The 13,631-nt window shown below is 39.3% G+C and overlaps 1 protein-coding gene across 1 annotated transcript; it reads left to right on the top strand.

The window, feature by feature from the left end:
• The first annotated feature begins 2,407 nt into the window (after nt 1-2,407).
• Nucleotides 2,408-10,839, top strand: LOC145485795 (uncharacterized). Its single transcript, XM_081464432.1, has 3 exons — nt 2,408-3,207; nt 5,950-6,637; nt 7,022-10,839. Exons 2-3 carry the CDS (start codon nt 5,959-5,961, stop codon nt 8,815-8,817), a joined length of 2,475 nt encoding a protein of 824 aa, XP_081320558.1. The 5' UTR covers nt 2,408-3,207; nt 5,950-5,958; the 3' UTR covers nt 8,818-10,839.
• The last annotated feature ends 2,792 nt before the right edge of the window (nt 10,840-13,631 follow it).

Here is a 13,631-nt window from a genome sequence, read left to right as displayed (position 1 = left end):
TCAGTGTTTCTACACTATCATGGCCATGCCTTCGGAAACTGTTTTTTTTTACTCTTAAATTTTATCCTTGTAATTCTCCATCCTTCGGCTAAATTCTTTTAAATGGAACGATGCTTAACTCCGTCACTTTTTGCTCTGACTGATTCCCAAATCAAATGCTGTCAAGCAGTTTCGCAATCAGGCGCGGGTTGTGCAAAAATATTAATTTGAGGAGCCCATGGCTATGAGCGCTTGTTTATTTAATTTTTCTTCAGCTAGCGCGATCCATTCGACTCGAGATGGAAAATATCGGGAAACACCTACCTCTATGTCTTCTATAGCTGGTTTTTATTCTTCAGTTCTTCTCTTCTATGCTCTGTCGACTGCCAACGATTTGCACACACGAATTAAAATTACGTCACGGTGACGTAACAGAAGACTAATGATGTTGACGAAATTTGTCAAATGGAATGGTCAGCGGCTCCTAGTATCACAAATAAGGCAAATAATTGACAGAGCTTTCAAAGATGAATTTCTCAGCAAGACTGATGGCCTGTTGCATGCATGAGGTTGAGCTGTCCATTCAAATACGAAATGCTTCGAGATCATTCAGTTGGACAATTTCCTTGTCCGGCAATCCGTGATTATCAACTTCCATCATCGAGTTCGCGCTCAAAATCGAAGCTAACTCCGTCAAAACGTTCCAAAATCACTGTTTTTTCATGACGTGTGCGGGTTAATTTTTTTTCGTTGCGATATTAATAGGAGTTGTGCCATCTTAGCAACTCCCGCTATCTTGATAGTACGAGTTAGAAGTGACATTCACGACTCTCTTGGCCATCGATAAGCTAGTCATATTAATCCCAACGCATGCAGTTCAACCTCTGATTTCGAGCGCAATTGCTTCGTGTAACATTTTGCACTAGAGATGCGAGGAAGACACTTAAAACAGGCTAGAATAATATAAGCTTGTTTTTTTCAAGCTGAAGCAAACCCACAATAGCAAAACAAAACTCAGATCGTAGGAGATAGATGCTGTTTATTCAGTAATGCTTTCCCGTTTTTAATTTACTAATTGATTTATTCTCTCGCCACAATTTCCATGTCTTGTTTCTTCTTGTCTTCATGGTGTTGCGTTATTTTCAATACTCGGTTTGTCTTCTTTCAGGAGCGACAGGAGAACTTACGGAATGTACATTAGCTCAAAAATTATTGATAATATTTCCAGTATTCTTATGCTATCCCTGAGGCAGATAAATTATAAAACAACGCGTCCTATTTCGTACCCGCGCGCTAGGAAAAAGGTTTACTTCTCTCTCGAGTCTTAAGTTTCGCTCGGTGGTTCCGTGTAACTTAACTCATGTCTTCAGAAATCTCAGTTTACACTTATTTTTTCCTTGTACTAATCCTTCTTTCTGCAAAATCCTTTTTTAATGGAAAGATGCTCAACTTTATTAGTTTTTGCCCAAATAATTCCCAAAGCAAAGTCTCTTCTGACAAAGCGGTTTCACAATCCGGCGCGCGTTGTACAAATTCATTAGTTTTAGGAGCCCATGACCATGAGAACCTGTTAATTTTAAGTTTAGATTTTCTTCAACTAAAGCTAGCGATCCATTCGACTCTCGATGAAAAACGTTGGGAAACACTTACCTCCATGTCTTCTATGTATAGCCTTTGTTTATTCTTCAGTTCTCTCCTAACTATGTTCTGTCGACTGCCAACGATTTGCACACACGAATAAATAAAATTTACATCACCGTGACGTAACAGGCGAGCTAATGATGCTGAAGAATTTCGTCAAATGGAATGGTCAGCAGCTATTAGTATCACAAATAATTGACAGAGCTTTTAAAGATGAAATGTCTTACCGGTAACCAAACTGGTGGCCCTGTGGGTGCATGTGCAAGGGCTGGCAATTCAAATACGAATGCTTATAGGTTTAATAACCTGGAATGCATTCAGTTGGACAGTTTTGCAATCCGACAATATTTACTTCCATTATCAAGTTCGTAACTTACTCCGTCAAAACGTTCCAAAATCCCTGTTTTTACATGACGCGTATACCGCGGGTGAACCATCGTTATGCCGGTTTCTTCATAAGCTAGTGGCCTTTTACACAAGAGATGAGAAAATTAACGACACTTTTTTAACAAATAAGCTAGGAAAATCTAAGCTTGTTTTCAAACTAAAACAAAGCAAAACTCAGATCGCGGGCGATAGATGTTGTTTATTCAATAATGTTTGAAATTCTTTATCCTTTCCCGTTTTACGTTTTGCTATTTGATCTAGACTCATGTCTTGTCTTCAGTCATGGTGTTGGAGCGACAGGAGAAGTTACGAAATGTACATTGGCTCAAAAATTGATGTAATTTTTCCGGTATTCTTACGCTATCTCTAAAGTGAATGAATTATAAATAAAAAAAACATATATATTTCGTATCCGCGCGCTAGGAAAAGAGGTTTACCTCTCTCTTGAGTTTCAAACTTTCGGTTGGTGTTTTCACGTAATCATAGCTCATGTCTTCAGAAACCTCCGTTTACGTTAAATTTTTTCCTTGTAACCTTCCTCCCTTTTGCGAAATCCTTTTGCTTCCCGGGAGGGGGTAGTCTACAAAGTTTTATACGCGTAGGCTCCGCCCCAAGGTCCACCCCCTTATCCTTTTGTATACCATTTTGATAAAAAAAAAGACTACCCCTTTCGTAGACCTTTTTATTGAAAAACGTATTTCAATAGCTGCCGACGCCTGCGCTGTCTTGTTGCTACGAGTTTTTACAGGAGACCGTACTCCGTCTAGAAGATTTTTTGAAACTTTCTTCTCTGTGACAGATGATCTAGAATGAAATGGTCAGCGGATACTGTGTGCCGTGCTTTACTCGGCGCTCGTCACGCATTCGGTATATTTAGCAGCCATTGCGACATGTGATCAGGCGGTCTTATCTACGCCATTCGTTTATCCCTCTCCCTTCAAGCTACCGTTAAAAAAAGTCAGAGTACATCGTTTAGGGGCGCGGCACCGTTTCCTTCCGTCTATGGGGGGAGGGGGAGCGGAGGAAATGCCAGTGTCCCGGGATTTCTGGGAATGAGTCGGATTCTGTCGGCCAGCAAACTTCCTGTTTGGGTGTTACTACGATTGGAGATTCTTCTCGAAATCATAGGTTCGTTTCTCACTGTCTTACGCAAATAGTGGTTCATATACAATGGCATCATTTCCTGGCTGATCCGCAAAGGTAAGGAACTGCTTGCTGTGCGTTGAGGTAAATAGTGGGGGTGGGGGAAGACTCTAAACAGTGCATGCTTGCAATGTTTATCTTCTCTAGTCTCTCACTCTCTCTTGGTTGTTGCTCAGAATTGATCTCATCACGGGGATGTAAGAGAAATAAACCTTAACAATACTCGACTACCGAAAAAGAGAATATCGAAGACGATAAAGCGATTTAAATGACTCCTCAGAACCGTTCTTTCGCTCAATCGATCTTTCGCGTTTGGATCGAGTCAGTGACAAGTCCCCGGTATAGTCAAACGAACGTTCGGAAATTCAATCGAACCCAATCTAAATCAATCCACGGATTGAGTTCGGCAATCGAACCAATTCAAATCGAACACCAAACTATGTGTGAGTTCGATTTCCGAACCAATCGAACTCAATGGAACAAATCGAACCGAACCGAACTAAATCCATTAGATTGTGTGCGATTGGGTTTGGTAGCCGAACTCAATCGAACACAATCCAATAGATTGCATGCAATTGCTTGGTAAGTAAATTCGCTTGAACATGTCATGTGGTCTTGAAAACAGAAATATTGGCAAACTTGAAATGCATGGTTCAAAAATATTGTTCAAATTGTCATGATTGTTCAACTGTCTATGTTGATAACTAGAACTGCCAACTTCAAATGGACGAGAATGCAGTAGAATTGTGGAGACAGCTATTTTTCTCCCAGCCAATTAAGCCTGCTACATTCTTAGGCTGTGTCAAAACCAGTTACATTTCTACATTGTAACATAATTCTTTGTGAACCATTTAATTATTAAAAGGCCTCTTTTAAGCCACCTTCTGTTGTGAGAGTGGGGGTCGTGGTGGTTAGGTAAGTGGGCTCGCTCATCTCCAAATCAAGTGGGCCGGGTTTGAGTCCTGGCTGGGGACATCATGTTCTGTTCTTGGACAAGATGCTTTACTCGCGGGCCCCATTTGTATGGTCTTGGGTATGTCACTGACAACCATCCCTCCGAGGCAACTTTATCGAACGTTTAAATATGAAAATGTAGTCCCTGTAGGCCAGGTTAAAGTTGACCCTGGATAAGGATCGCACAGGTGGGTCTCTGGCACAGTTCACAAGCAGGAAAAATAGCAAATCAGGGATCACAGAAATCAATTTTTCATTTTCCCCAATAATGGAAATAAGCAGGTAAGGTACCTCGTTTAATAACCTGCTCTTACGCTAGAAAGAGTGTTTGAAGAAAGCAAACTCATGAAATGCTAATAAAGGCTTATGCGATGGCGCATGCAAATCGCACACCTAAATCAGTTTCGATAGACGACTTTAACCATTCGGAGGACTCATGTCTCAAAATCACAAAGAATAGAGTGGTAAAATCACGAATATCAGCTAGTAATTCAGCTTCTTCTGGGTCATGTAAAACCTTGAGGTCTACATGTAGGATCGCGAAGAATTCACATTTCTGACGGAAAATGAAATCTGCTAATCACGCATCATGAGAATACCCCCGTACGACCCTGCTGCGTGATTATTCATAACCCTTATTGAATAATCAAATATGCAAATACCCCTTTTTTTTCAGTTTCCCTCAGTCATTTGTTTAAGATTTTCCTGAGTTAATTTTCACTTCTTTGATACAAATTTCTGCTTTAGAATTGTCGTACACATACATATTGTGTAGTTCCCTAGTTCAGACCAATTTTAAATTGTTATAAACATAATTTTGTGAAGTGCTTTTGTTGATGGTGTTATTGATAATATGAAGAAAAACTAGCTTCTAAAAAGCATACTCAATTGAAGACTAGAGTGAAAAAACCATACCCTATTTATGACCAAAATAGCCAAAGTCAGTAACCTATTTATGGCCAAAACAGCTGAAAAACCATACCCTTTGGGGTTGCACATACCTATATAGCGTGAATAAGGGAGTACCCCCCAGGCATTAGACTTATGTGTAGTGCAATGAAAAGCATGAATTTGCTAAAATAACAGGGCACTTAATAATTATTATTATACTGTTAGACTCTTATTTTGCTTGAAGTACTTTTTAACAGAAATTAGTAAAGAAATTTAAGGGCTGAAATTTTTAAATAAAATATGGTGGTAAAATTTGTTAGAAACATGTAAAAAAGAAACCCTAGGGTCTCACGTATTGTAAATTTGCCATAGCTTAAGGGAACACATTTTTGTACTCTTTCGACTCTTTTCAAAGTGAATTTAATAGGGGAACAACATTTCTCCTCAGAGCCTTCCAGTAGAGATACATGTTCTCTTGATCCTTTGAAAATTTCGCATTTTCTCCCTAGTTTGCAATGACTAAATGCCATTGTTCCCTTAAAATTTTTGTACCAAGGTTCCTGCTAAATAATAGAGATACATGTATCCCTTGGTCCCTCAAATTAATCCCAAAAATTTCGCTTGTTCCCTTGAAATAACTTATCATCTTGCCATGTTATCCCAGATCCTTGGGAGGTCCTCTCCCCATATAGCGTCTGCAATTAATGAGACTTATGACTGAGGGATAATCGGGTAAAGAGAGTAGAGGACTGGACAGGAGTGAGAATGATTTACTCATATCATTATGCTCCAAATAACATTAATAATAATAATAATAATAATAGTAATAATAATAATAATCTTTATTTGTACTCACTCTTGCTTAAGACAAAATTTAATTTCAATGAAAATATTTAAAGTAAAAATTAGAGTACTAGCTCCCTGGAATAACATTATTTTTTTTTATGAAATTAGGAATTTGTCATGGCTAGCGCTTTACCAACTGCTCTTTCCACCAAGGAGACAACAAACTATGCAAGGTTGTGTCGTCTACTGGTTGACATTGCAACCCAGGCCCTCAGGGATAAATTTGATGCCATCCATTCACCAGCAAACCTACATGCAGTTTTGGCAGGAAATATAACCACCTTGCAAACTCTCAGAGCAAAGAAAATTATCAATCCAATACAATGGGGAACACTTTTTCCTCCCATCCCTGGGAAAGTCTCATCACGTGACTTTGACACAACTCTGCTGGTAGTTCTGTTAAGAAACCTTTGCAGTTTAATTCCTCCAGTGACTGGCTGGGATGCATTACCTGCTGCAACAGATCTAAGCTGTGAAGCTGACATTGCTCGTGTTAAGTATTTCAGAAACACTGTGTACGGTCATGCTGTGACTGCTTCTGTTGATGATGCAACATTCAATGACTACTGGCGTGACATCCAGGACACTTTGGTCAGACTGGGAGGTGTTACATACAAAGCTGCTATTGACACTCTTAGAAATGAGTGCATGGACCCTGAGGTTCAAGGCCACTACATGGCTCTCCTCAACCAATGGAAAAAGGATGAAGATAATGTTAAAGACCTACTGAATGAAATGATGAAAAAGATAGATGCTTTGACTGCATCAAAAGAACTGGTCACCCATTCTGACCAAGGTAAGACTTTGTGGAAGTTGATTGTGAAAAAATTCTACTGGGAAATCCTAGAGATCAAGGGGAAACAACTGGCTACTCATTAGTTTTGGTACCAAAAATTGCAGCATATATCAAACAGTTAACAGTGGCATTGTAATTAGGACCACAAAACAGTGACTTGCTGGCTTCAATTTGTATTACCAGTACATTACTATTTTCCATCAAATATTGGCCTTTTTTCTAATGTAGTGAATTACTAAAACCTGCAAGAGAAATATCATATTATTAATAATTAAATATGATAGGAGATCAATCAGAAAATGCAAGAAACCATTAATTTTATACATTTGAAATCACTTCACTCAATTTTATAAGTTTAGATTTGTTTCCTCTTGCTTTATTAAGGTGAGTGCCCAAAACCTGAGATGATGCTAAGACTTGACATGTGCAAAGAAAACTACCATGAGAATGAAACACTGGAATATTACTGTCAACAATGCAAAGTTTGCATTTGCCACAAGTGTGGACAGACAGGCCATGATCATCACGAGAAAGTTGACATACGGCATGCAGCTGATGAACGAAAAGTCTCAATGGTGAATGTTCTGGATGAATGCAAGGCAGAAGTTCTTGTTGTCAAAAGCAAAATAAATGAACAAGTCAAATTGAGGAATAAAAGCAGAGAAAAAATTGCAACCACTAAGAATAAGGTCACTGAAACTGTGGAATTGTTTATTCAAGATTTAAGGAATCATGAAGCCACCATCAAGGCAGAATTAACTGAAATTAATCACGCACAAGAAAAAGAATATCAAGCAAAACTGGAAGAATTCCACTCATTTGTTACTGAATTAGAAAGATCTGTTGATTCTGGTGAGGATGTCTTTCAAAGGGATATCAGTCTTGAGATTCTACAAGAAGAAAGTGTTGTCTTTGGAGGCCTTAGAGAGCTTTTAAATCGAAGTCAGACAATCCAACTCTACAAGCCAGAGCATGTAAATTATGTTGTCAACAGAGAAAATGTAAGTGCTTCAGGGCACTTGCTTTCACTGGGGCAAGTTGTTGCAAGTAAGACTGACTATTCTCGATCAGTAGCTGAAGGAAAAGGTTTGAAAGAAGCAGAATGTGGTGCTGAAGCTCACTTCACAGTCACTACGCGAGATTCAGAGGGAAATAAGTTTTATCACGAAGATGATGAAGTGACTGTCACTGTCAGCTCTCCATCAGGAGAAGAGAAAGTGGATGTCAGAAATGGCCAAGATGGTGATTACACAGTGAATTACAAGCCAAGGAGAGTTGGTCAACACAACATTGAAGTCAAGGTTAATGGATTGCCACTGACTGACAGTCCCTGGATTGTCAATGTGACGCCACATCCTTACAAAGTGATGAGGTCAAAGGGATCACATGCACAAACACAAGGAGCATTCATCATACCATGGAGCATTGCTGAGAATGAAAGAACAGGGACCATTGCTGTGGCAGGTTATGAAAATAAGTGCATTCAGTTATTTGATAAGGACTTTAGATACCAAAGAACATTATGTACTGTGGCTGGATCTAATTCTGGCAGTGCGACAATAGGTCATCCCATGTTTGTGGCGTTTTTAAAGAATGATGGTATAATATTCAGTCATGAAGAGTCTGTACATTTAGAGAAAATGTCTGTTATTACCGATCAGGGTCATTTTATTGAACACTTCAGTGAGCACCTGATTATTCCACTTGGTGTGTTTGTTAAACCAGACGGTGATGGTGATGTGATTGTGTGTGATGGAGGTGACCAAAAAGTCAAGGTCCTCTCACCTGATGGGTTAGGATTACTGCAGTCCATCCGAGCCCCGAGTCGTACTGAGTCCCCAGAGTTTGCTTGTTATCATCATGACATGTTCTTTGTGTCATATCTATGGGCTCATAGCGTCAAGGTTTTCAGTAAGGAGGGTGTGTTTCTTCATGATATTGGCGGTCAAGGGTCCAGTGAAGTACAGCTGACTCATCCTGTGGGACTTGCTGTTGACGCTTTTGATAACTTGATTGTATGTGACACGGGCAACGAAAACCTAAAAGTGTTCACACTGGATGGAAAATTTCTTACCTTGATTGAAGAGGGCATCAAGAAACCATGGTTTGTGATTGCCAGTAAGAGTGGTGATCTACTGGTTACTGACCATTTTAGACATTCTGTTCATGTTTTGCAATAAGCATTTCATACTGTCTGGAAAGATGCAAATTCAGTTTTATGATGCCTTAATTAATAGCACAGAAAAATAAGCCTGCCAGAATAGCCTTTGAAGATCGTAACAAAAAGAAGTTTTATATATAAACAATAGCCTCTGACATTATCTGTTTTGAGAAGCAAACAGTTTTCTGAGAGCATGCATTCAAAAGCGTGTTTTATTGTTTTTCACCACATTACCTCCAGTCAACATTTTTGTTAGAGATTGTGAAAAACATTTTCTTTGAAGAAATTTGTGATGGAGTTCTCTGTGAAGCAGCAGAAAGTTTTGAAGACTAGGCATGTACCGGTAGCCCTTCATTGGTATGAAATTGTGTCAGTTTGTCGATCTGTGTGCTTTGTTGTTTCTACTCGTGGCATGTAAATCTATACCATAAAGCGAATGAAGAAGCGTAAGCCATGTATTACACTGTGATAAAACACTCACAAGAAATGTGTAAAACACCTGTCTGCAGCTCGTGTTTTCCACATTTCTCTCGTGTTCTCAAATGCCCGTCGTGTTTTATCACAGTGTAATACATGGCTTAGGCTTCTTTATTTGTTAAATAAGTAAATGTGTGTTGAAAGTTGCAAAATTATGCAAGTAAGTTTTTTTTATAGTCAACAGATGGACAAAAAATAACCTCAAGGTTCTTAATCAGACTTTTAACGTGATTTATATATCTCGGCAAACTTTGAAGACTTGTGATGGCACTGATAATTTTTCTATCTGTGCACCTTTGCCTGATGTATTAACAAGAGAAGCACTTTTGTCTTATTTGTGCAATCAGTCTATGTATGTATTACAGACCTGTAATTATAGATGATTTCTCTTTTCCTGTATACGATATAAGGAGGCAGTGTGACCAAGTGGTTAGAGGACTAGACTTAAAATCCAGAGGTCGCAGGTTCAAGTCCCATTGTGATAACTAGCTGGTGTTGTGGTGTTGTTATCAGTAGTCCCAAATTCAACCCATTGGCCATGCTAGTAAATAGCCAGCTGGTTTGCCTCCTGCCAGTTGGGATGTTAATTATGCAGTTTAATCATGTAATGTTTATAAATAAAAAAAAATTATTTCAATATTTCTTGAGGAGGAGTGGTTAAGATATATTAGTAATTTGTTTATTATTATTGTGGGCCAAATTGTTAGATAATTGTCTAATGTCAAACTATCCTTGAGAATTATTAAATTGACGTCAGTTTTTTATTGGTCTGTCCTCTTATTGATGATAAATTGCATCATAACATTGTCAAAGTGGCTATGGAACCACGAGCGGCAGGCAAGTGCGTCTGCAGTAAACTTTGACAATGTTATGATGAAATTTATTAATTATCATCAATAAGAGGACAGACGCATTAAAAACTGACGTCAATTTGTTTTTTACAATAACAAGACCCCAAAATGGTCAAATGCCAGGACTAAATGGGGGGAAAAGACACCGTAAACTTGCCGTAAACAAAGATAAGTGAATTTTATTCAAAATGACACGAACATTGTCGATAGCTTTTCTCGCTTTTTCATTGGCTACTTAAAAAAGTCCATAAAATCTCATTGGTTTAAAAGTTGACAGTTTGACAGCTGAGAGTTGAACTTGAAAGCTTACATAAATTAAAATTTTATCCGTCTGTACTCTTATTGATGATAAAAATGAGCCAATCAGCGTGCGAGAAATTAGACAGTTATTGTAAAAAGTGTTTTTCCCCTAGTTACCTGTGACATCAAGGTGATCCCAAAAATATCACTAATGACTGGGAAACATTGAAGGATAATGGTATTGATCGAGTAAAAGTTCAATTACTGTGAACTACCTCCTAGGAAAGACCGGAAACCCAGGCAACATACGGGTTCGACATACGGGTGTCCATATATAATACGGGTAAAAATCGATTATTCCCACTCTCTCAAGGCGGCGGGGGCTCATTTCCCGAGAATCGGCTGGAAATTGCGCCTATCCTAGCCTCACCCAGTGTACCCTGCAGATTTTTTTATTCTCCAGCCACCCACCCCCCCCCCCCCCCCTCGCCCCTTCTCCCCGTCTGTGTTACTTTTTCAACCAAAAGACGGTGATAAGTCAGGGAGTAAGCAAGTGAAACCGAGAAATAACGACCTTTCAACAACAGATCATAAAAGCCTGGGCAAAGAGAGCCCTTCGATCATCTTCTCTTGTCAGCAACCTACGCTAAAAATGCCTTTTTTCCAGTATGTTCACTAGAATTATTCTCCCAGCGATAATAAAACACTCTTTGCTCAGCAGAGAAGGAGGTTGACACTGGCACAAACAAGGCATCTAACCAAGAACATTTGTTTTTTCTTGCCTGAAGCGAATACTGAAGGTTAAATAGGGAAGACTGTGTCAACAATTATACTTACAAACGACGATCGACCGAATACTTTGAAACTTTAGAGGGGTAAATTTCCGGGGGTTCCGAGGGGTACTCCCAAAAAACTGGGTGGGGTGTGAGACCCGCTTTCCAAAACCCTTACACTGTTTAAGACCAAAATCTGTGATTTTCCCTACCCTATTTATGACCTGACAAAAAATCTGATACCCTATTTATGACCAAAGGCTGAAAAATCATACCCTTTGGGGCCGCACATACCTGTATAAGCTTAAATAGCCCATATAAAGGAGTACCCCTACCCCGGAGTAAACCCAATGAAAGCTTCTTTCAAGTTCCGAGCTGACGTTACTAGTATTACACGAATGCCTGAGCGTGAGCCAGTTAGAGGTCCGGGTGCATCTGCTCCCCTAAAACTCCTTGATTTTAAGGCCGGAAGTTAACATGAAGGCCATATTTTTGCTGGGTATTATGGTTTGAATGCAAATATCTCGTTCACGTTTCAAGCAGTGAAAAATCTCTCTGCTCATTTCACATAGCTACGTTTTGGGCTGTTTTGTAAATTTTTTGGTGATTTTTGGGTATATTTGGGGATAAATAGTTTTTCTCAAAGGATTAGTAAAATTTATGGAAATAGGAAATTTTGCAGGTTTGATGTTGTTTTAAAATTAGAATTTGAAGTTAGAAATTGGTAGATGTACACCAAACAGTTGCCCACCAACCAGGGGTGCCCTTTTGGGGGCAATCAACTGTCTAGTGGTGTTCCAAACCCCTTTTTATCCTTTTAATCCCTCTTAAAACTTCCTAAAATTTCACTTAAATTGACGTTTACCCCCGCCTCAAGGGTGCAACCTCGTTCCCAGGGTCTCTCATCTTACCACCCCCTTGGGGCCAGGAGGCGGTAAGATGAGAGACCCTGGGAACGAGGTTGATAAGGGTGGTGCTAAATAATTACAACTTCCAGCGCTGAACAAAATTAATCCCTATTAAGCGTCCAGCACAACAAAACCCTTTAATTTGGCCCATTCAATAATCCATGGAAAATTCTCCTTACATTTTCCGGCTTCGGTTTTGTGCTGAATTTAAAACACCGATATTATCTATATCCAGATTCGTTTCTCAGGGCTTTGCTGTAATGACGTTTTATTAATCTGGTGCAGAGTTTAGGATTAAAATTATTTGCTGGAGTTTCTCGGGAACTTCGGCAGTTTTTTCAAGTTCTTTTCTTTCTTCTTCTGACCTGAGTGAGATTAGCTCACAGAATCAGCGCGTGCAGAATTAATTGTTTTTCTTTTTATTAGAATTTGCAAAACAATCTTCCAAGCGCTCCCAAGATTTTTTTTTTGTACAAATGATAAGTTCATTTTGCCAACGCTTTGACTTATTACAAATCCTCGTCCTCAGGGCGTACTCAACACTGTTTTAATAAGAGCAGTTCAATCAGTTCAATAGCTCGACATTGTTATTACTGTTTCCTTGTTAACCCCAATTACGTTGCCTATTTGTACGCAGTGTTTTTTTTTTCTTTGTGGCCTCGATTGAAAAAAAAAAATCCTGCGAGACGCGCGTATTCTAATTTCGTCTTTTTTTCGACGTGCGCGAAACCAGTATGGATTTACAGATTAATTTAACGAAATATCATTGCGTAAAATTTATCTCCTTTACACCCACACTACTTTTATTTTGTGTCGGCCGACACACAAGACGACGCAGTTCATGGTGAATTTGATCACCCGCGAAAATCGCGGGCGAATTTCGTCGCTAGGTTCAGCTGCTGCGGAGACACGAAGCGACAGTTTCGCAAGTCAACAGCTAATTTGATCGGCGATTTTTCACTTGTCAAGGTGTGTGATCTGAAATATTTGATCACGGGTCGCGCCGATCAGATTCGCTGGCGAAAATCGAATTGAAGTTAGAGTGGCAATCACACTTGGCGAGTTTTTGCAAATCGCCTAGTGAGCCTGGCCGTGCGGTGTTTCTTGCGCAGCGCACATTTTTGGCCCTGGCCCTCCAAAATCGGGACGAGGGAAAAAAAATTCTTGTTAGCTACACTGGCTAACTTTGAAGGTTATACTGCTAAATTAATGATGGTAAATCTTACCTCCATCCTTCGGTTGAATCCTGACAGACAGAATGCAAGCTATCCTCTGTGTGAGTGATGTCTACTCTGTGTTGCAACGTAACAATACCGTAACTAGCTTTTAACAAGCTAATCATACGTTCTAATTAATGCTTTCCAAGAAGGTAACAATTTGGTCGGATCTCTCAGTATTTTTGAACATCGCAGAAAAGAGGTTGCAGTAATCATTAAAATTATTTAACATTGATTTCGACATCCTTATATTAGAAATGTCCAGATTTAGTAAGGTACGGACCATTATTTTTTTTTGAGGAGGTGGGGGTGGAACGTTGGGCAATTACCAAAAAATGTTCCTGCACATTAAAAACCGCTGAAAAAA

The sequence above is a fragment of the Orbicella franksi genome, chromosome 4 (assembly GCF_964199315.1).
Source record: "Orbicella franksi chromosome 4, jaOrbFran1.1, whole genome shotgun sequence".
NCBI lineage: Eukaryota > Metazoa > Cnidaria > Anthozoa > Scleractinia > Merulinidae > Orbicella > Orbicella franksi.
This window is presented reverse-complemented; position numbering and strand designations above follow the sequence as displayed.